The sequence below is a fragment of the Schistocerca serialis genome, chromosome 7, assembly GCF_023864345.2.
Source record: "Schistocerca serialis cubense isolate TAMUIC-IGC-003099 chromosome 7, iqSchSeri2.2, whole genome shotgun sequence".
Classification (NCBI taxonomy): Eukaryota; Metazoa; Arthropoda; class Insecta; order Orthoptera; family Acrididae; genus Schistocerca; species Schistocerca serialis.
This window is the reverse complement of record NC_064644.1, coordinates 416421053-416445280: the sequence shown is the minus strand read 5'-3', so window position 1 is coordinate 416445280 and position 24228 is coordinate 416421053. Positions and strand designations below refer to the sequence as shown.

At 40.4% G+C, this 24228-nt stretch overlaps 2 protein-coding genes across 2 annotated transcripts in view; both read right to left on the bottom strand.

Moving 5' to 3' along the window:
• LOC126412146 (2-aminoethylphosphonate--pyruvate transaminase-like) overlaps window positions 1–17116 on the bottom strand; it is a 113179-nt gene extending 96063 nt beyond the window's left edge. Inside the window, exons 1-2 of the mRNA XM_050081603.1 lie at window positions 16984–17116; window positions 16767–16904 (exon numbers count right to left, since the gene is read on the bottom strand). Of these exons, the coding sequence (XP_049937560.1) occupies window positions 16767–16904; window positions 16984–17008 (163 nt within the window). The 5' untranslated portion in view covers window positions 17009–17116. The remainder of the gene's footprint in view (window positions 1–16766; window positions 16905–16983) is intronic.
• Window positions 17117–20134: 3018 nt separating this feature from the next.
• Window positions 20135–24228, bottom strand: part of LOC126412145 (probable ATP-dependent RNA helicase DDX10) — a 93749-nt gene continuing 89655 nt past the window's right edge. The window contains exons 13-14 of the mRNA XM_050081602.1: window positions 23202–23477; window positions 20135–20411 (exon numbers count right to left, since the gene is read on the bottom strand). Coding sequence (XP_049937559.1) covers window positions 20273–20411; window positions 23202–23477 — 415 coding nt within the window. The 3' untranslated portion in view covers window positions 20135–20272. The remainder of the gene's footprint in view (window positions 20412–23201; window positions 23478–24228) is intronic.

Below are 24228 nucleotides of genomic sequence, written 5' to 3'. Positions count from 1 at the left end.
CTCAGTCATGATGTGGCAAGGAGCAGCTGGTGGCATATTTGTTGAGAGCTGAATAAAGTAGAACAGAATTATTCAACCACAGGAAAAGAAATGTTGATTGTCATTTATAGAATTACATATTTTCATTGCTTCTTGTAGAGAAAGATATTTAAGGTTGTAATATAACATGCTGTGTTGAAATGGTTGCTAGGACTAAATGATCATTTGAGTAGGATAATACTCTGGGCTCCAAAATTGAGTGAATTTGATTATGAAGTGATACACAAACCTATGGGCTGAATAGAATGACTGGGGTCATGTGAGAACTTGGTGAAAGCCTTGCTGAGAGGCAAGAAGCATAAGCTGCCCACATTGATTGCCAAGTATTTAGGACACAGGAACAGCTTGTGTTGCATGAGGGGTTTTGAAAGATGACGTATTAAGGCAAGCATGTGATCATGTATTAGCAGGTCATGGAGAATGGGGGTCAACTGATCACAGAGAAAGTGAGAAGTTCCAGTGGAGCATGAGGAGACAGGATGTTGAGAAGTATGTCAGGAATTGTACAGCTTGTGCACAACATGCTGGCATCACTCATGAACAGATACCATTGCAATGATTATCAGCTGCATCCAAACCATCTGAAATGGTAGGGATGGATATTATAGGGCAATTTAACCAAACACCATTGGGTAACTGTAACATGTTGACCATCATAGACCATTTTTCATTTTATGTCACAGTGGTTGCAACTCTGGATCAACAAGCAAGGACATTGGCACAGGCCGTAATAAACAGTGGGTTATTGAAGTGAGTCAATCACAACATAATAATTACAGTTCAGAACATTAATTTTATGTCTGATCTGATGAAACAGCTATGCCATTTACTTCACATTCAGAAGCTCAGGACTGACTCTTTCCACCCTCATTCGAATGGAACTTGTACATTGCACAGCCATCAGAATGTTAAGTTATTATGTAAATAGCCAACAAAATGATTGGGACATTTACCTTCCTTATGTCAAGACAGCATATAATTCTATAACTCTAAGGAATACTGCAGTGATGAACTCTCACCATATAAGCTAAATATATGGTAGGAAGTAATTAAGCCTGAGCTCAGGATGAATGGAGAGTCAGTGAAATTTTCAAAAATGTTATAGGATGTGTGGAAGAAGGTTAATAAATCAAATACAAAGGTGCTTGAGTGGCACGAGCAAGTGGGACAACATGCTGGCATTTTATCTCGGTACCTAAGTGGTACAGGATAGAGTAGCATGGAGAGCTGCATCAAACCAGTCTCAGGACTGAAGACCACAACAACAACAACCTAAGTGGTAACTGAGTTTTGCTGTCAACATCCATTAATGCAAATCTGCTATTACCAACAAAGATTTACACTCTGCATTTGGGGCACATTAAGCCATTTAAGGGAACTGTGGGTACTTCATCACAAGTGCTAGTGTCATTGGCATTAAAAGATAAGTCTAGGAAATGGAGGAAGAAAACAGATATTGACAAACAGGGTGTATGCAGAATGCCTGCCTTATGTGCTTAGATCATGTCATTTATAAAGTAGTTATGCAGGATAATGTTTTGATGAACTGGGATTATGAGTACATTTTTTATTAAGTGTTGCTTTATATTATTTATAGAGTTATATTCTCTGGTGTGGAGATAATCAACAAACTCCCGTACAACACAGAGCATGAAAAAGCAAAGAAAATTGAAAATGTACCTTGCTGCCCACCCATTATACAAATTATCTAAATATCTAGATTCAGGGATTGAAAAGTTTTGTTAGCTGTTCAACATGAAGAAGTGTTTGTAGTAAAACTACACGATAAGTATTAATAGCGCTCAATATTTACAGATGCAGGTAAATATTTTCTTTGGCAAATGCCAGTACAATCAAATAAATATTAAGCTAACAACAGAAGATAAATGGCAGCTATCTAGTATAACTGTGGATCTACATCTGCATCTGTACTTTGTAAACTACTGTGAAGTGCATGGCAGAAGATGCAGCAACTTTTATGAAAGTAGCAGCTTTCTTTCTGGTTTGTTTGACTAAATTTAACTTGCATAAGCTGAAGGGAAATAAAATTTTGTAACTAAGTCCTGACTTCCTGATCAATCCATCACCCTGATGCTTTGTGTGATCACCTTTACCTCATTTGATCTTGATAGTTGCCTTCTCATTGTTTTCTTGATGCTGTGGATCTGCTATGAAATGCCACTACCTCAGAGTGTGTGACTTTGTCTCCACCTGCAGATGTTCGAGGGCTGTAAGATATCTCAGATTTACGCCAACTGTTTATGAAATGACACAAACAGGGTATTAATAACTCTTCTGTATTCTATGTTCACTTTTTTTCTATATGAAACTTCAATGACAATTCAGGATCAACAGATCTCAGACAGTTTCAACATGTACACATCTTGCTTTGACATTAGCCAACAATTCCTAAGTGAATTACTGTGCTTAAAATGATATTCATGTGTTTCCTGCTTGTTTACATTTTGGGTGTGTTTCTCTGTTCCTTGACCTCCAAGGCACTGCCAGGTTGTGATATCACAGAATAAGAGCTCCACTGTAGCAGCTGGAGAGCTTTATTTGCTGTCACATCTTGCCAATGTCAGGAGCTGATGTAACTTACACTTTATCTGCACAGACATAAATAAAAACAGTGGGACATTTTACCCTCACCAGCTATCTAAACTATGTTTTCAGCACTCATGAACATCTTTTGTTGACCTAAGAGTACAACATAGTGGCACTCTTTCCACATTTTTGTTTAGTCCATTTTTGAAATAACTTATTTTATCCTCTTCAGTGTTAATGCAATTATTAATTGTAAGATTATGTTGTAACACATTAAGGAGAGGACTTAGTCAAAGTACACGGCCTTAAATATATTGCAGTCACCAAGAAAGGATATCAATCTTAAAGAATTGTTGCTGATGTTAACTAGATATTAAATCATTTGTCATCAACAAAATTTGATTTCAATATGACCCCCCATTTTGTCAACTGCAGTATACCTGCTTCAGCATACTCTGACTATTATCACTCCATAATGTGTTATGGAATTATCTCTTGAGGCAATACGCCAGCATCAGAAGACATCTTAATGGCAAGAAAAGGGCAGTTAGGGTTTGAAATTTAGCACACATAGTAGCTACCACTGGCAGCAACAGCAGCTCTAACCCAGTTGATCACTGAGTCAGACTGAGCTTCAGTGATAGATACAGGTATGCGATCTGTGCTGCTGCAACTCTTTAGTGCTGCCACTATTTTTTCGCAATTGCATGGAAGCATATCAGTGCAGCTTTGCAGAAGCCACACGCAGCCAGTGAGCACAGGTTGTCGGTAAGCTGGTTACAGCAACACGACTATTCGTGTACTGTGGGACGGACCAGGCCAGGCACCAAGATTGTGCCAGCACAGAGGTCTTACAGAATTGTCCAATTAGTTTCTCTACCAACAGACTGTGAAAATATCAGGCATGTGACCAGAAGTGGGTTATCAGCACAATAAATGAGCTGTTATCTCAGAGAAATCACTGTGACATTTTAGCAGAGAGATTCACAGCCTGTCAGACCCTTGATGACAGGAAGGCAACACCATGCACCACCACACCACAGGATAACAAGCAGCCACCCCAAGCCCAGTCAGCTCTTCTTCTGGGACTCGGTGCCTCTCCACTCCCAGGCCCACTCCACCAGCAGCTTGACCCCTGCCCAGGAACAACAGGCCACAATCAGGGCAGTACAGCTGCCGTGGCACATTGCACTGCCAATAACAGAGGCAGGACTTCCCTCTGGAGGCTGGCAGTCCCTGTAAACGTTCTGGTTGTCCTCTGAACTGCTGGCGCCACTCATACACATCGTGGCATGCCTAACTGGGTCAGGTGCTGCTAGCTGGCCGTGGCTGTCAGCATTCTGGGGCACATATGTTAGGACCTGTCAGTTGGTTGTCAGCCATCACTGCACTGTATGCCCCTACCGTGCCATGTGCCACCACAGCACAGCATCAGGATGTAGCTGCATGGGCTGTAATAAAGTGACTGACTTGTTAAAGCTGTTTTACTAAGCTGCCACTGGACCGCATCCTCGCCATACCGACACTGCCAGGCTGACTTCAGTCAGGGTGAGAAGTGTTCAACCCCAGGGGCCTGTCAACTGCTAAGTCAAGACAGATTTGGACAGGTGCCTCAAGAGATCTTTATTTTGCTGGTTGGCAGCAGAGTTTGAAGAGGTTAATATGGCAACAGGGGTACGGGACTAGCGACAAGGGTTCTCCACTAATGTGATATGCTATGGGGGTGGACAGATAGAGTATCTCTAGAAGCAGTGTTGGCAGCCTCACACCAGCTGTGGAATGGTGGAAGCAATAAAAGAGGTGTACAAGGGGAAAATGGACAAGTGTTAAATGCAAAAGGGAGCCCCCAGTCAGGCAAGCAACATTACTGATACATTTTGATGTAGTGAATAAGTATGCAAAGGTGAAGTGTGCAGTAATAAGGACTGTGCAGTGCAAGAAACATATGTTTTTGTTGGACACAGAGGTGCATGTGTCAGTGGCAATTACAGACCTCGTGACTCAGAAGCAACTACATCACCACAATGTAGATTGCTTTGGGTGGGAGACAGTGATGTGAGCTCATTATTGTCCACTGGATTAAGTTTTTGGGGTGGAGCAGTTCAGTCTGAGTAATGTGTGGAAGTAGTGCCTCACGTAACCAAAGGTTACTGGATAATCCTGGAGTTAGACTTTTTGCATTGACATCAAGTGAAAATTGGCCTTCAGCAGTGTGTGGTGGGACTTAGCACGTCAACAGTCCAGCTTGGGGAACCTGTTGCCAGTGAAGTACTGTCACATGGCGAATTCATCTTAAAGCGAAAACAAGTGTCTTAAATACAAAAACATTCAAGCTTGATTTGTATGGTTTTGTGTAAGAGAGCACTGTAATGTTGCTGTGGGTGAATGTAAAACTGGAGTTGACTGTTGATATGTTGTAAATAATAGAGCCACTAAAGGAGAACAATGTTTTGGATACACTGAATTGTTTGTGTACTGGAGGGAGTGTTGCGAAAATGGTACCCATGAATCTGGATAACTTTTGGCGCTGATGAAGTAAGGCTAATACAGGGGCTGTTATTAGCAAATCTGGATGCTCTGGAGGAGGCTGATTGGGACACATCAGGTATGAACCATGGTTAGTTGCAGGCTGCCACTAAAATTAAATCATGTAAGAAGGTGTAACATCTTCAGGGGACTGAATGGATAGAAATGGAGAAGTTGCTGCTGGAGTTCAGGTATTTGTTTTATCATCAAGGTCTGTTGCCAGCAATTCCCATGATACAACACTAAATTCCAATAGGGAATGTAGAACAGATGTACCACAAGCCATGTTGTATGCTTTGGCATTTACAGCTAATTATGGGGGGTTTCATTAAACAACAGTTAGCTAATGGAATAATAGAAGAGAGTATTAGTCCATGGATGGCTGCCATTGGAGTCATGCCCAAAAAGTCAGCATATGATTCCAAGAACTACAGGTACTGCTGTGACTGTCATTATCTTAATAGTAAGATGGTAATCGATGGATATCCAATACCAAATATAACAGAGACCATCAGTAACTCGGGACAGTGCTGGTACTCCTCTACCATTGATTTATAGACAGGGGTACCACCAGTTTGAGGTGGTTCTGGTGGACTGACTTAAGACAGCACTCTTAGTTTCCATGAGATTATCATCAACACTGAAGTATGCCTTTTTGATTAAAGAATGCACCAGTAAGGTTTCAGCAGTCGTTGGATGGGGTACTAAGGCTATTAAAAACTTGGCAATGTTTGGCGTACTCTGATAACATAATTGTGTTGTTGATGGATACAGAGGACTATGTGCAACAATTGAGAGGGGTTTTCAAAAGGTTGCAGATGACACATCAAATGCTGAACACAGAGGGGTGTCATTTTGTCTTTGAGGATGTGTTCCTTGGGATATATAATTAGCAAGGAAGGAGTAAAGACAGACCCAAGACTGGTACAAGCAGTAAAAAACTATCCAGTTCCTAACTCAAGCAAAGAGCTAAAATCATTTTTAGGACATGCAAATTATTGTAGGAAATTTGTGAAAGGTTTTGCAGATGTTGCTTGACTACCAACGCATCTGTTAAAAAAGGGCATGAAGTTTAACTAGACAGTGGAGTGTCAAGCCCCATTCAAGGGATTGAAGACAGCTTTGACATCAAGTCTGGTTTTGATTTTCCCAGAGTGTTAAAAGGAATTTTATGCATCCAGTAAGGCAGTGCAGTGTGTTTTGTGTTAGGAGATGAATGGTGAAGAACATCCTGTTGCTTATGCTTTGTGACAACTTATTACGGCAGAGAAGTATTCTGTCAGACAGAAGGAACTGGTCATCTTGATATATGAGCTTACAGATTTTCAGTGCTACTTGTATGAAAAAAGTTCAACATAGTAATTGATCAAGCAGCTCTGAAATGATTATTAGGGTTGAAAGACCTGGCTAGCAGACTGACATTGTGGGCATTAAAACTCAGTGAGTTTGATTATGAAATGGTGCATAAGCCAGGAAAGAAAGACAGAAACACAGGTGGGATGAGCAGAAAAAAGCAGTAGTATGGGCACTGGGATACAGCCTTGTTGAGTGGCAAGCAGGGCAAATGACTGACACGACTGCAAACTATACATGATACGGCTGCAGGACAGCACATATGATAGCCTGTTATGTAAGTCAACTAGGTCAGGGCCATGCAAGTATCTGCTCAAGGAGGAAGTGCTGAAAGGGGAAGGGGGAGGGGGAGGGGGGGGGGGAATCTTGAAACTAAGTTCGGGACTGCAGATGAGAACGGCATCAGGGATCTGGACGGGACTATAGAAAAGGTGAAGGAAATGGAAAAAGGCAGTAAGGTAGTGTTAAAGTAGGATGCCATGCAGCTGACAAGCTTGGAGCATCATGTATTGAATAATACATGCATTTTGAGGAAACTGACACATGAAATAATGGAGTATGCAAAGGTATTGGTTGGCACCATGAACTGGGATCTGGGAGTTAAGTGGACCCAAGTGGACATGTTCGATGCAAGGGTCATATACAAGATCTGGTGAAATCACTAACAGACATCATTTGGGATGCAAAAAAGGGTGATAATGAGCTTGCAGGAAGCCATTCACATGGCAGTTCATGGACAACTGAGTCCAGTGGTGCTAACATTACACTGAAAAAGTATTTGATAGGGTTACAGAAGGTGCAGGAGAGCCGTCGCCTAAGTTGTGACTCATCACAGAGCCTGATAAGCAAAATTTGCAGCTATACTATCATGTAGCAACACTAGAGATTAACACAAAGTACTGCTAATTTCAGAAGATGGAGATAAGCATGAAGTAGACAGCAGAAGAATTCCAGCACTGTTACAGGGAAAGGCTTATGGTGTGCCTGACCTGAGTAATCCAGACAGGCACAGGCACAGGGGAGGTTCAACTGTTCTTGGTCAAGACTGATGGCCAGGGATGTCCACGGGATACCACGGAATCGAAAAACTTCTTCCAACCAGCAGGGCTACACTGCATCAGCTCTGCGTACAATGCCATAGTGGTGGTACTGGACAGCTACTGGCAGGGTAGATTCACAGGGCAAAGTAACCTGACAGATTGTGGGACATTTAATTAATGGAAGAGTGTGTGACATAATGAACCAACATTCCTTCTAACAGCCACAGTTACAGGGATTACCTGGTTAAACATAACACAGCTACAGTTGTACTGGCCAGACCAACCAATGGCGATACTTGCAGCACAGTATTCAAACTTCCTCAACATTAGGTTGAAACTATACTTATTCTACTCCTTGAACGAGTTCGTAGCACTGCAAGAACAGTGTATTTTGGCAGAAAAGAGGCTAAAACATGTGCCACAGTATTGGGAGGAAGCACTGTATGGCTGTTGTCTTGTGTTATGATATTTTGCACTGTAGTAGATCTGACTCCATTCTGTGCGGCCTTCACCTACTTCATGTGGAAAGTCACTGACCCCCCTGTCTCCCCAGTAGTACAGATCTCAGTAGACAAGATCACTGACTACTGCTTCAGCTAGAGAGGATAGGTAGGGAGAATAAAAGCGACTGTATGTGTGACATCGTAATATAGTAATAAGAAATGCATGTCACAGCTTTTAAGGCTACTGTACCGAGCGAGGTGGCGCAGTGGTTAGCACACTGGACTCACATTCGGGAGGACGACGGTTCAATACCACGTCCAGCCATCCTGATTTAGGTTTTCCGTGATTTCCCTAAATCGCTGCAGGCAAATGCCGGGATGGTTCCACTGAAAGGGCACGACCAACTTCCTTCCCCGTCCTTCCCTGATCCGACGTGACCGATGACCTCGCCGTTTGATCTCTTTCCACAAACAACTCCAACTTTTAAAGCTACCGTATTTACTCGAATCTAAACCGCACTCAAATATAAGCCGCACCTGAAAAATGAGGCACGAAATCAAGGAAAAAAAATTTTCCCGAATCTAAGCCGCAACTGAAATTTGAGACATGAAATTCAAGGGGAGATAAAAGTTCTTGGCCGCATCTCCAGATCGAAACAAAGTTGGTCCATTGTAATATGAGACACAATTTAGATCGAATGAATGCCGATACAGCTACAGTAGTTTGGTTCGAGTCATAAGCTTAGCAGTTAAGCTTTACCAGGTAGCCACTGCTATGCGTCAGGTGCTCCGTCCGTATTTATACGGGTACCCTTCCTTTTTCACATGCTTCGTCTGGTTTGAATTGATTGCTTATTTTTCTTTGATCTGATAAGTGCCGTTTTCTTTGTTATAGGTGTTTACGTCACTCTAAGTTAAAACTGCATTACTGTACTGTGTCATGCATTGTTTGTCGCATTCTGATAGTGCACGTTTACGCCCTGTCACTGCTAGCGGCATGGCTTGCTTTTGTGTGTGCTACCGCCGCTTACAATTAAAAAAAAAGAGAGGAATCGTCTCATTAGCGAAACAATGGCAAGAGACTGCTATTTGTTGTTATTTACACTGCTGCTTTCTTTGATAATGATCAACAAGAACCAAATAATAGACTGCGTATGATAGAAGATGTTCTGAATGAGAGTTTGGCGAAAATTTTTCTCCGTTTGAAAATCTTTGCAGGCACCTCTTTAGTACATTACATTCTGCACAGAATTTAGAGTCATCTTAGATTTAAAAATCTAGTCAATTGCCGTGCTTCATTCCTGACTGTATCACTATTAGGCATAAGAATAATACGAATATAAACATGACATGATATGTATATTCTTCCGCGTTTGCTGTTGTCTCACTCTAGTTTCGTAGTTTATTAGGCAGACAGGATTTAAATGAGACAGCAGCAAACACGAAACAATACATGCCAAAATGTTGATATTCGTATTATTCTTATGGTGAAGAGAATACTGCATGTGATTCACAATTCATAAAAGTTCCTATTAGCAACCATCTCTTCTCATAGGTAGGAAAAAATTCAGAACGTAGAGTTGGCCATATTGACAAACATCCCAAACAGTCTTGCCAGTCGGATTTTCATAGTACATTGAAATGCTGCTACATTCAAAGATGAACAATATGGAATCTGTATTTACTTCGTTGGATAATGTATGAAAATGCAGTGGTCGAAACTCGGGGTGGAGAAAAAAGCTCATCTTTCATCTTGTTTTAAATTTATTTACTGACGCAGAGGTTTTGGCGCCAGTATTTATCTTTGTGCCTACAAAGCATGCCTGTGTAGCGCAACATATATTCGACGGCAGAAGTTAGTTGTGGCGGCATCCACCAACATTTTTCAGAACTTCCGCTTGCTTTGCACTCGATTCTAAGCCACAGGCGGTTTTTTAGATTACAAAAACTGGGAAAAAAGTGCGGTTTAGATTCGAGTAAATGGTATTGGACAATCCGTGTGGACTTTGAGAAGTGTGGTGAGATGTTAAGTAGCATACAGTGTGTAACCTAGATAACAAGGTTAGTGGGATGTTAGTAGTTGTACATTGTGCTACTTGCTTTCATGAGATCAAATGGTCTTTTAATTATTGTAACACAGATGTAACCTTATAGCTTTAAGTAAGGATCTAATGGCTAAGTGTTGTAGGGTAAAACCTTGTGGTTCAAGCTGCCTACTACTTACAAACTGAAAATTTTTTGAAAATATTGTACATCATTGGCCATTTACCTTGAGCTTTGTTGCAGACTGGTCCAGGGTAGAGGATCTGGGGGCCAGGTCTTCCAAAGTAGAGGGACACTAGTGCTGCCATTATTTTTTGGTCATTCTATGGAAGCAGGGCAGTGTAGCATTGCAGCCACCATAGGTAGCCAGTGAGCTCTAAATGTCAGGATGCTGGTTATAGCAACAGGACTATTCATACATTGAGAGACAGACCTGGCCCAGCACCACAAACCTGCCAGCACAGTAATAGGACAAATGTATTATAGAATGGGCCAAGGAGTTTCTCCACAAACGGGCCGCAGAAATGTTGTCAGGAACATGACTGAGCTGCTATCTTGTGTAAATATCCCTGACTTTTTAGCAGAGATATTCACAGCCCAGCAGATGAAACACAACGAGGGGGTTACGCCAGTTACTGCCATGCCATGGGTCAGCAAATAGTGACCATGAGCCCAGTCATCTGCAAACACCATACCATCTTCTAGCACCAAGCCCTCCTTCTGAGACTTGAAACTGCGGTGGCCCGGTGTAATGTTAAGCTCTCTCTATACGGCTTAAGCATTTTCGTGGACTTACTTGTTGAAGAATTCCGGTTCTGCTTTCTTGCAGTGCCGATGTCTTCTGCTAGCACCGGATGCTTCTCCGAAGATTTCACTGCTAGGAAGGGGAAATTTTAACTCTCTCGTTCTCTCTCTTCTTATTTAAAAAATACGCTACCCTTGGAATATCATTCAATGCACCAGAACATATTTATTTCCACTTTGTACAAAAAAACAACTTAACTTTATGGCGTAAGCCCACACATTACCGGGCACCCAGAATCAGCTAATTACACATTCTTTAACACAATTAATGCATAAGCTTTTATCGTGTCTGACTATCCACGTCCAGTCCACATACTCTCAACAGCAGTTCAACATCTAATAAACAGTTACTATTTCAAGTATCTCCATTTGTTTTTTAACAATACAATGCTACGTTACTCTTTGCAGCCAGCCATGGAGCTTCTGGGCCGTATTTGCTTATTCTTGGCATGTTGCGCTGAACACTTGCCAGCACCGACAAATTATCTCCCTTCCAGTTTCGCCTGCACAAGCAATAAATGGGTGCAGTATCCAATACTCATCCTTACACCCTGCTTCAAAATAATGTGTGTTCGAAACAGCTGGAACACAAGTGTCTCCAGACTTTCGTAAAATTCTGGGGGCACTACAAAACCTCTCCACTGGTGAACACTCCCAGGCTCACCCCAGCACCAGCTCGACTCCTGCCCGAGAGGCAACACGTCATGACCGGGGCAGTACAGCTGATCTCCATTCTATGCTGACACGGGCACTGTGGCGCCTCATGCTGGCACTCATAGAGGAAAGACTTGCCATTGGGAGGCAACAGTCTCTGTAGGTGTTCCAGTTCTCTTCTGTGCAACTTGTGCCACTTGCATACAGTGTGGTACACCTAACTGAGTTGTGTACTAGTAGCTGGGTTCGGGTGTCAGCATTCTGGGAAGCAAATGTCAGGACCCACTGACTAGTCACCAGCTATCACCACACCATGCACCCAGAGAGGCACGGCTGCCACATCGCCACATCTGCGCGTAGCTGCCCGGATTGTAATGAAGTTTTTGACTTGTTCATGTTGTTTTACTAAGCTGCCATCAGCCTGCACCCTCACCACGGCTCATTGCCTATGACCAGTCCGGTGCAGAAGTAGTCCGTCACATCCACGTCTACTTCAGTTCTTTGCCACAGTCATCAATCACAGTGGCCAGCAAGTTCCGGCATGCCACTCTCTCGGCAACCTGTGAAAATATGTTTTCAAAGGGTGAGAGACCAGGAAAAACCTTTTGGTCACACCACCAGTGCAACAATCTCTGTGTCGAGGTAGGTCAGGACACTACAGCCAACATGAGGTCTTGTTGAAAGAGAACGTCACAGAGACCTCAAAGATAAGGCAGAGTCATTGTTATTAACATGTCAAAAATGTAATGGCTGCTATCCAAATTACTGGCTATGTAAATCAGATGTGATTGCACCCTATACTGTTAAGTGAAGTGCTGTGCCCATACGATGATGACAAATGCAATCTGGCGACTTTTGTTCTCCTTGGAGCCTTCACACATGTATGCGTCCTTTGTGACATGGTACACTCAACTAATACTTGTCTGAAGAGACAATGTGGGGCATCCTATATGTCCAGTGTTTTCTGTGGGTGCACCACTGTCAACACACCTCTCTCTGCTGCCACATCAAGGGAAGCGGCAACAGTGGCTCAGCATCATCACATTGTGTATATGGATACTTAACTTACAAACATACCCATTTCCCACTCACGTTACATGACACAGCTGAAAAATCCCACACAGATGACAAGCGAGTGAGCAGTATGTGTGTCCTCTTGGATGCTAGTCATGTGAGGCTGCTCAGCTCCTGCATAATATTGTGAATGGCCCTCCTGACCCCATCAATTCCATATTCTCGTGACGGTCATGGGATTTTGACTGAAACAAGTTAGCAAATAAAAAGGACGAGAAACTGCATTATTGGCAGGTCACAATCCTGCCACTGTTCAATTCTCACATACGGTGGTGATGTTTCTCCTTCTGACACAAGGTGTAACACAATCTCCTCACAAACAAACAACACTCAAATGTGATTTCTATTGCTTATATACAGAATGTATATGGCTTTACTACTACCTGCTTCAAGCAGTTATGCTCAAATAAAAATCATTTGCATATCCAAGTCTTAGGTACTCTTCATGCCAGTTTATCATTGCTGTGTGTCATCTTCATTATGTTACAATTTTAATGACCAGTAGCATGCTATTTATGACAAATATCATTAAGGAATGAAGACCTTATTGATAGGTAGTACTTCTAATAGATCTGAACTGATGCAGAACTCTTGGGAGACACTTTGGAGACCAAGCCCAAGCACGGCTTGGGGCACAACTTTGTGTTAAAAAGACTGCACCCAAGAATACAAGGTGCTACCCAAAATATCCAAGAACTTCAGTGTAAAAATCAGAAAACTATACTTACTGCCTAATGTCCTACATCACCTTCAAATTAGTCCCCTTTGACATGTATAAACAATCCAAGAATTGTTCCCATTTTTGGAAGCACTCCTGGAAGTCCGCAGGGTGAAGGGTGTTCAGGCCCCTTGCAATTCCGCTTGGATGTCTTCAATTGAGTCAAAAGCCACCTTTTCAACACGATTTTCATCTTCAGTAACAAGTAGAAGTCGTGCAGGGCTAGGTCTGGCAAGCAGGAAGGGTGGGACACCGTTGATATGTAGTTTTCGGCCAGGAATTTCTCCACAAAGAGTGAGGTGCTTGGTTGTGTTGTCATGATACACTAACCAAGTCTTTCTTTATCCGCAAGTTTGGCCCTTTTTACCAAAGATTTACCCTCAGTGACCTCAAAACCTCACAGTAAAATTGCCCCTTGACAGTCAGACCAGGTGGAACAAACTACTTTGCTCTATTCCCTGAATGTTGAAAAAAAAATGGTCAGCAGTGACTTCATGTTGCTGTTAACTTGTCAAGCTTTTTTTGGCATTGGAAAAGATGGGGTTTTTCCATTGTGATGATTGCTATTTTGTTTCAGGGTCATGACCATAGACCCAAGATTCAACACCTCTTATGACTGTGGATAAGAACTTTGGAGACACTTGAATTCTTCGTTGCACTTCAGTATACGTCTGAATCCTGAGGTTTTGTTGGTCAGTGCTGAGAAGGCGAGGAACAGACTTCACTGCAAAATCATCACAAGTTCAGTTCATCGGCTACAATTCACTGACACATACCAAGGGGAACTAACCCATATTCACCAAGCTATATGAAAAACCGCCTTAAAAAACCATTCACAGGCTGGCCAACGCACAGACCTTGACACTAATCTGCCAAGCGGATTCGTGCCGGGGTCCGGCACGCCTTCCTGCTCAGGAAGTAGCGCATTAGATCACGCGGCTAGCTGGGTGGGCTTATTATACCATCCTGGACTTTCCATTGTTTAGATATCCAATTTATGTGTTTGGCGATGATAGTCTCCTCCAATTATGACAGTAAGTTTGGAAACATATGTATTTGTGAGCTGAGAGTTCCTCTAGTTTTGAGTTACATCTATGAAAAGCTTGGTGGTAGATAGGACGACACAGTCATAAGTTTATGATAACTCTGGATGATGAACCTTGCCCAAATAATCAAACATGAAGCTTCAGTTTCTATTTTGGTGGATTGGAATTTCTTGTCTACTGAATACACTGAAGGTTGATGTAGCAGCAGGATGGTGCCGTGCTGCATTACAATCCGGTAATCATGTGATATTTGATTAAGCCCTGAGGCACATATGCACTGAAGGCAATGCTTCCTCTCTCTTCCACCTAGACTGGTCTCCCAAACTGCTTAGTTTAACATCAATGGGCTTCTATGCACATTCATTTAAGAAGGTCCACATTTAACAAACATATCACCAATTTCGAAGTGCTGGTCACAGGAATTTTGAGAATAAGACAATCAATCATAACATAATAGGAAATGTTGAGAGGGTGTTCCAATCATGTCTTTAACAGTGTTAACATCAATAGCAATGCTGGAAACAAACATTTATGTTCACTGTTAAAATATGATCTGAGGAAAGAAGAGTGTTTGAGGAAATTTAATTTCTTATATAATCACCCACAAAAAAAAAATTTAAATTTTATCTATCTTTAACTCTTCAGCTTAAAAAGCTATCTTGAGAAAATTTAACAAATAACTGCACCCTTTAGCATAACTAGTATTAGATAGTACCAGTTAGATTAATTTGATTCATTTTGCATTTGTTTGTTGATTGATTACCATTCTATGGTCATAGCTCCACAATGGTGCATTTCCAGTCCTTGATTATTTGAAAAATCTTGTTTGATTTGACATTTCCTACCTTTCACTAATCTTATCGCCAGTTTATTTCTGTGGCCTGTAAATTGCTTCTGTAAATCAGTCTTGATGACACAGTCAGGGATTACAGCTGGGTAACCAATTGCAATCTCACTATTTTAGACCTATACAATGTATGGTTGCAGTGCTCACTTACACTTTGGATGAAAGGAAACTTAAACATGCCGTCCGTAGTTTACTACACAATTAAAAATTAGTTTGAGAACTCACATTAGTGGCCAATAACAAAATTAAAGGGAACAAAAACGCCTCAGTTCCATAAATGTTCATAATGTAATTACTTTTTACAGCAAAATCACACACCCAAGATCATTAATATTTAATATTAATGTCTCACTATTTTACGATCTCAACATCTCACTACATTCAATCTCGACATCTCACACCTCACGGGGGGATTGCTGATTCAGTTTTTCCGACCTGCAGCACGGAAGATATGGAGGTGTAACAGACACGAGACAAGGAATCTATAAGTGTGTGCATTTTACATACACATAACTGAATGATACAGAGCATTTGTTGAGACATTGACCTAAGACTCGAACGATAAAGGCTCATGCTCTGTCCAGTCATCCTGATTTAGCTTCTCAAAAGGTTTTCCTAAATTAATTCAGACAGAAGCCAGATTGGTTCTTTCAACACGATTACGTCTCACAACCTCTTCTCTCCCTGTTAAGCTTATGCGTATGCCTTCATATGTTTCTGTGTATTACTTACATTTTTTCCTGTATTAAGCTGACAAAATCTATATCATTGTCAAATGATAATTGGATGAATAAATTACTGACACTAATACCTGGTGGACATCCCATCATCTAAGAACATATGCACCTAAATATGGATACAATGTGGTGGGCTGGGAGTGTACTGAGTAAGAAAAATACGAAGGCAAGAAAATTTGTTTACCTGTTGAGACAGCAGTAAAAGGCTGCAGTTTCAAAGAAGAAATTCTGGTAAATGACAAAGCATTACACTGTTGAATAAGCTACCACACTCAGTCTTCATCAGAGGTGTACAAAGGCATGTGCCTGAATGTCCCCCCCCCACCCCCAACACACACACACGTGCATGCGCAGCAACTGTCATCTCTGGAAACTGAAGCCTGGCCACCATGGATTTCCTATTATTTGTGTAAACAATTATTCTTGAGTATTTAGGAATAACAATGAGTGTTTACGAAACTTACTGTATCAAGGATATGAAATATATTTCGCTTTGGAAATAAAATAAAATAAAAAATGTATTAGGTTTGATAACACACTACAGGTGGTTTGCTGGTTAACAGCAAAGAACAACAATTTGCAACATTTCTATCACAAAACACTTAAACTTCAAAAGCCTAAAACTTCTTGTACATTCTCATCTCATAAACTCTAAGTATTTGTGTTATTGTGGGTAAATATGGGGTAAAAATAATGTTTTTAATCCAGGAAGTAGCATGCATAAAATATTGCAATCAATATCAGAACAGCGTTTTCATGCTAATTAATATATATCCCATTCTAAAATGGGATGCAAATAAAACCTTCAGACATCACAGTTCATAACACAAGATAGATATTTACATAAAAATTGCCATGCAACATATGCACGATACACTGATAATTTTTGTTTTACCTGTAATTTCCAGAAGAGACTGCCTGATCTCTTTGATAACATTAATAAATTGTGTGTCTCTAGAGCCAAGATCAAATAACATGGCTTCTTTCACTGGTTTGCTACATCCTAGTGGACCTGGGGTGAACAGTTTCTTCTCTGAAGAGGTAAAGGATTTTATGTTATGTTGTATCTCTGTCAAAAAAGCAGTAATTTTTGCATTGAAACTGAAGCTTACCAATATATGTGAATGTGTTGGCCATGTGTGTAAGAACTGTTCTGCTCTGTGTTTTAAGAAATACTTCACAACTCTTTTCATCAGCAGGATATATGAGGGCAATGCCTTATTAATTGTGACTGGCTAGTTATCTACACAAATGGTGATAACACTGACCTCAAGATCAAGGACGTACGCTTCTTCCATGTGTCCGTGAATCCTCGCCAACCACAAGATGTGGGGTGTCTGAGTGAGAGGGAAGTTGTAAAGAAGCAGAAGCTAATGGTGTGTCACAATTACAAATGCTCAAATCTAGGCCAAGAAACCGAATTTAGGTATCCTAAGATAACTTGTATATGTTCATAACTGTTACATAATATCAACAGATTCTCCATTTGAATATATCTAACTGCTCTCGAGGTGAGCCAGAAAATCCAACCACATGTAAAGTGCAGGTTATTCAATAAATAAATAAATAAATAAATATCTAGTGCTATGTGCATATCTGCAAGGAGGGATTTAAAAAAGTTAATCCTAAAATGTGACAAGAGACCACTACCATACATAATTTTTGTTGTGCATTTTCATTTTCTCCTCCTCCTATCCTATAACTTCTTTCCTCAAATTCCAAGCAAATAATTTTTTAACCCGACATCTGTCACTTTCTGTTCTTTCTTCAGGTACGCATGAAGGAAGATATTCTTTTGAAGGATAGACATTCTGTGTAAACTTTTATATCAACAAAGCCTTCCATAGCTTTGGCCTTTTCTGGGAGTAACTGCTATGGTCTATGACGAAGTGTAGGAAAAACTTCTAATCTGTTTTTCCTAGACTACATTTGTTTTATTTCAAATTTCATATGGCACATCTGCAGGTGAACCAGGAGTTTTCATTAAAAAAAAGAAAAAATAAAAAAACCTTCAGAACTGAAAGAGATTCAAAAACTATTCATGACAGCCCTGAGAAGGAATACATGTTACTGAACGTATCCAAATACTTTTGTTTTATTAACACTGTACTCTTTGCCTCCAGCACGCATAAATTCCAACAATTAAAAAAAACTGAACAGAAGTTTGAAAATAGGCCTGAAAATCATTTAGAATGTGTCTAATACAATTAACAGATCAGAACGAAAATAGTGTAGATTAGTACTGAAACAATCAATTCACAGAGCTGGTAGATAAGTTTTAGTTGTTAATGGAAATTCGAGACAACTGGATGACACAAAAAGAAAAAAAGTGAAGAGTGAAAATAGCCTAGCATGCATTTAGTAAAGTAAAAAAGCTTCAGAATTAAGTTTCCAATGTTGTGAGATCAGTATACGTTACCAGTTATGTTTTATGTTTGACAATATTCCTGGGCACAATAAATGTTCCCATCTCTCATCATATGATGGTACATTCAACATTGGCAAAAATGATTGTTTTGGTGATTCAGGTGATATGGTGTGAGAAGGCATAATGTTGTGTCTGCATACTGACCTCAGAATCTTTGAACACTCTACTCACTGGTAAACAATTACTGTAGCACTGCGCACGAGAATCTTTTGAACGGACTGCTTGGCCCTGACTTTCATTTCTATGGATGACAAATTGTACGTGCATTGAACTGTGCAACTGGATGAGCTCGTTGATTGAGAGGATATTCAGTGAATGGACTGACTTGCCCATTCCCCCCCCCCCCCCTCCCCCCCAACTTAAATCCTTTCAAACATGTGTTGGATGCATTGGAGAGACATCCTACAGCATATTTTCATACGCACCAACGACCATCCAGCAATTGTGAACCACATTTGTGGAGGAATGGAACATCCTACCGCAAGAACTCATTAAAACCTTACGGCCAGCACAGGAGCATGTTGCAGAGCATGCATTACCACCTGTGGTGACCACTCACCGCATTAAGAACTATGTCCCATTTTTTGTAATGTACAAGGGACAATCATGGATTGCAGTGACTTCAGTGTAATTATTGTCCTTGAATAAAAGTGTGAGTTCTGTTCATCTTACTGTGTATTTCTTTCAGTTTTCCTCTGTGCTATACTGTAGCAGTTCTTTCTATGGATGGTCCAAGTTTCATCTAGGTATGTCACTTGGGAGTGGCATTATGCTAAAGTTAGGTTAGTCCTTAAGATTTGCACAGCAGAGTGCTACACTCTGCTGAGCATGTAGAAATCGTAAGGAAATTGAAAACTACTCCTTGGCTGAAGCAGAAAGACATGTGAGAGAGACTGAAATTGCCTCAACATAAAAATAATTCATAAGAGAAAACCTTGAATATGGTGTCACACAAAGTTTAGTACTGGATGTATTTCTGCTTTTGATTTTCAAAAACAACCTTCTATGTGATCTCTTTGAGGAAACAGAATTTACACAAGATTAAACTGCAAGTTAAGTTTGTCTCAGTCACGCAATAATGAAATAGCTGAAGCCACAGAAAAAGGTGGTATGTTTCTATATTTGTGCCTTAACACTGTGATTTTTATGTTTTTGGGGTTTATGGTGGCCAACAGCCAGTGGAAGGTGCACTGGTCATGGTACTAGCAGGTGCCCCACCTCCGCTGCCAGCTACTGTATGTTTACCTTTGGTGGTGTATTTTGGTAAAATGAGACATCAGAAGAGAAAGGAATGGAAAAAAACTTGTAAAATATAAATACAAATGTTCAAAAATAATGTTCTTGTTTAAAATTTTTTGGGGTAAATGACTAGATTTTCTGTTTGTGTCAAGATCTTAAACTTATTAATAAAAAGCTCAATAAACAAATGGGTGTTGCTCAATCACTTCACGTATAAGAGCTAAAAGACATTATGCACATGAATTTCATTGGAAAAAAAATACGTATGCAAATGCACAAATTTACAATATAATAGAGGAAGTATTTGGCATTACGTGTCAAATTTAGATGACTCATACACTATATATATGTAACAGCATAACTATTGGTTACAGAATTGGAATGTGACCACATGTATTTTTCAAGTAATGTCACTAACGTGTTATGTAGTACTATCATTAATTTGTGGGCTGCACTTTTGACTGAGGTAACAATGGGTCTGAGGTGTATATTATTTGAATGAATTTTTGGCTGTGATATTCAATACGATAAGACTTCATTCTCAATGAGAAGTATGAAGCAAAAAAGGAAACACACAGTTGCAGAAAATTATTGAGTAACCATAAACACAAATAATTTAATGAATTTCAGACTGTGACTACTATTTACAGACATTTAACAGACAGTTCAACATTCAAAATATTTTCTTGTGTACATCAGTCACCACACTGTTACTTATAATCCCACATAAACTGTCAGCTTCTTAGAAACTGCAGAGCTAGATATTCAGCATCTTCCAAACTTTCTGGTAGGTGATTGGCTTTCTTTACTTTCTTCACATTACCATTGTTACTTTCAAGAGACATTTTTCTCTTTCCAACAGTTGTTTTTGATCTGGAATAAAAGATATCAACAGAATTTAATATTTAAAAGTTATCATACATCCAAATTATTTTTCAGAATGTACAGTAATGCATGATTAAAAAAATAAGATCATTGGTAGTGGCCATTTTCACCGCGAAGTTTAAATCATTTTCCTTACTACAACATTCAAATGGTTAGAAGCCTATTTAACAGCACTACCATAATTTTTGTTCTTTACCCCTACCATACATGCCTTTCTCATCCAAGGTACTGAATGGCTATCAGTTGTACTGTCTTTTTATAACTACACTACTGGCCATTAAAATTGCTACACCACGAAGATAACGTGCTACAGACGCGAAATTTAACCAAAAGGAAGAAGATGCTGTGATGTGCAAATGATTAGCTTTCAGAGCATTCACACAAGATTGGCGCCGGTGGCAACACCTATAACATGCTGACATGAAGAAAGTTTCCAACTGATTTCTCATACACAAACAGCAGTTGTCCGGCGTTGCCTGGTGAAACGTTGTTGTGGTGCCTCGTGTAAGGAGGAGAAATGCGTACCATCACGTTTCTGACTTTGATAAAGGTTGGATTGTAGCCTACGAGATTGCAGTTTATCGTATCGCGACATTGCTGCTCGCGTTGGTCGAGATCCAATGACTGTTTGCAGAACATGGAATCGGTGGGTTCAGGAGGGTAATACGGAACGCCGTGCTGGATCCCAACGGCCTCGTATCACTAGCAGTCAAGATGACAGGCATCTTATCTGCATGGCTGTAACAGATCGTGCAGCCACGTCTCGATCCCTGAGTCAACAGATGGGGACGTTTGCAAGACAACAACCATATGCACGAACAGTTCGACGACGTTTGCAGCAGCATGGACTGTCAGCTCTGAGCCCATGGCTGCGGTTACCCTTGACGCTGCATCACAGACAGAAGCGCCTGCGATGGTGTACTCAACGACGAACCTGGGTGCACGAATGGCAAAACGTCATTTTTTCGGATGTATCCAGGTTCTGTTTACAGCATCATGATGGTCGCATCCGTGTTTATCGCGGTGAACGCAGATTGGAAGCGTGTATTCGTCATCACCATACTGGCGTATCACCCGGCATGATGGTATGGGGTGCCATTGGTTACATGTCTCGGTCACCTCTTGTTCGCGTTGACGGCACTTTGAACAGTGGCCGTTACATTTCAGATGTGTTACGACCCGTGGCTCTACCCTTCATTCGATCCCTGTGAAACCCTACATTTCAACAGGATAATGTACGACCGCATGTTGCAGGTCCTGTTGGGGCCTTTCTGGATGCAGAAAATGTTCGACTGCTGCCCTGGCCAGCACATTCTCCAGATCTCTCACCAATTGAAAACGTCTGGTCAATGGTGGCCGAGCAACTGGCTCGTCACAATACGCCACTCACTACTCTTGATGAACTGTGGTATCGTGTTGAAGCTGCATGGGCAGCTGTACCTGTACACGCCATCCAAGCTGACTGTACACGTGCCCAAAATGCTTATGACAAACCAAAAAAAGCAGCATTAACAGCTGTCAAGTAGCTGAAGTATTGGATTAGATGTATAAATAAAGTGTTGAATAGGAGTACAGTAAAGCAGCTTTTAAACTATAGCTCTCTGTCATACTGTTCACACATGCAGAGGCTGCATTTTTTCATAGCCACATAACACACTGGATACAGTTCAGGGACTGCTGCACAGAGGCAAAAAAAGTTTTTGTGTGGCAGAAAAAGGCTATCATACGTGTGGCAGGTGTTTTAAAAAACAGAGGCTGCATTTTTTCATAGCCACATAACACACTGGATACAGTTCAGGGACTGCTGCACATAGGCAAAAAAAGTTTTTGTGTGGCAGAAAAAGGCTATCATACGTGTGGCAGGTGTTTTAAAAAACAATGTATCTTGTAGCAATATTAGAGAAGGAAAGGCACAACAAACAGATTCTCACAATTATAGCTTTCGGCCATCAAGGCTTTTGTCAACACCACACACACACACACACACACACACACACCCACACACACACGCACACACACAGACTGTGTGAGTGAGTGTGTGTGTGTCTATTGTTGACAAAGGCCTTATTGGCTGAAAGCTATAATTGTGAGAATCTTTTTGTCGTGCCTATCTGCAACTCAGCATCTCCGCTATATGGTGAGTAGCAACTTCCCTTCTCTAATATTGTTACATTCCATCCTGGATTTTCCAATGTATCTTGTAGGCTGCTTTTCAAGAAATTGGGTGCCATGACAGTCCCATCAGTACTTATACTTAGTTGTATAGTCCACTCACAAGATTTCTCTGAGAGCTACAAATTACAGCAATCATTCCATTATCGCAATATACATCCCAAAGAAAAGATTGACCAATGCTTTGCAAGGCTAAGCACAACTCATAACAGCTATAAATATCTGGGAGTACTACTGTCCAGTGCACTGCCACCCAAAGCACACACCACCTCACTGAAAAACTTCAGAAATTTTTTATAAATTTGGCTTAAGAAGAAGGCTCTCTATGCCTTGGGGTAATTTTTTACTGTACAAATGAAGATCTGCAGTTTTAACTTAACTTTATTGTACATTTGTATGCAAACCTACATGATCTACTATTTTCTTTATTAGTACTCTATTTATCATTATGTACTGTTCACAAATTCTTTTTTTTTAAAAAAAACACATTAAGATCAATAGCATGTAGAATGCTCGAAGATGAAATGAAATTTAGTCCAAATGTGCAAAACTTCACATATTTTTTGTACAACAAGAATAAGCCAACCTAAATTACAGCTTACTAACCTTCGTTGTTGCTGTGGATGTGGTTCACTGTCTGGTTCTGTATCTTCACTACTACTCTCTGCACTTCTGTCCTCTTCCTCATTCTCATCATCTCCTCTATTACCGTATACCTTATCAGGGTCTGGCAACCACGATAAGTCTGGTCCGTCGCTGCTTTCACTTTCACTGCCAGATTCGGAAGCATACGTGTCATCCTGGGTATCTTTTTCTACTTCCTGATCTTCAGCTTCCTTCATCTCTTTCATCTTTGCTTTCTTCAGCTTCCGCTTTTCTTCTCTGAAAGTTTTAATATGTAATGCTGGTTGAAATAGCAAATAAAATTTGCTATTGACTAGGGAAGGAACATATTTTACAAATGAGGAAAGATGCAATAATGGCAAAACTATGTAAGCCTTCACTTAAAATATTTTGAATCCTAGTGCACCACAAATTAAATAATGGTAGATACATGCATTAACGTAGTGAACATTTGACTTTAAGATAAACACTAGCATCTCAGACTATGAGCAAGTATCAAAAATCAAAACTGAGGTGCTCTCTGCTTACAGGGGCTGAAAACAAAGAGTGAATATAAAAAGGAAACAAGCAACATATATATCTATACTCTGCAAGGAATAATACGGTGTTTGGTGGAGGTACACAGTGTACAAAAATAAATAAATAAAATAAAAATGCTCCACTTTTAATTCCTAAAACACTCCATGAATCTGGGTTTTTATGGAAAACCTTTAAAACTTGGCAGGTATATGACTATTGTTAAACTAATATTGTGTTTGTGTAGTCATGTGTGAGTATGGAACAAAATAATATGGATTGCTGCAGATCTATTGTGGATTTTTGAAACTATCTTGGTTCTGATTCCTTTTGAGTTACTGAGTTCCACATCCTCATAGTCGACCAGTTGTCCATTCTATATTATGTACACACCGAACAGTAATATTTTCTTTTGAATTTATGGTGATATTAGTTCTCCCTTCTTGCATGGTTCTTTGTCAGATCTTAATAGCATTTTTCCATGAACTCATCT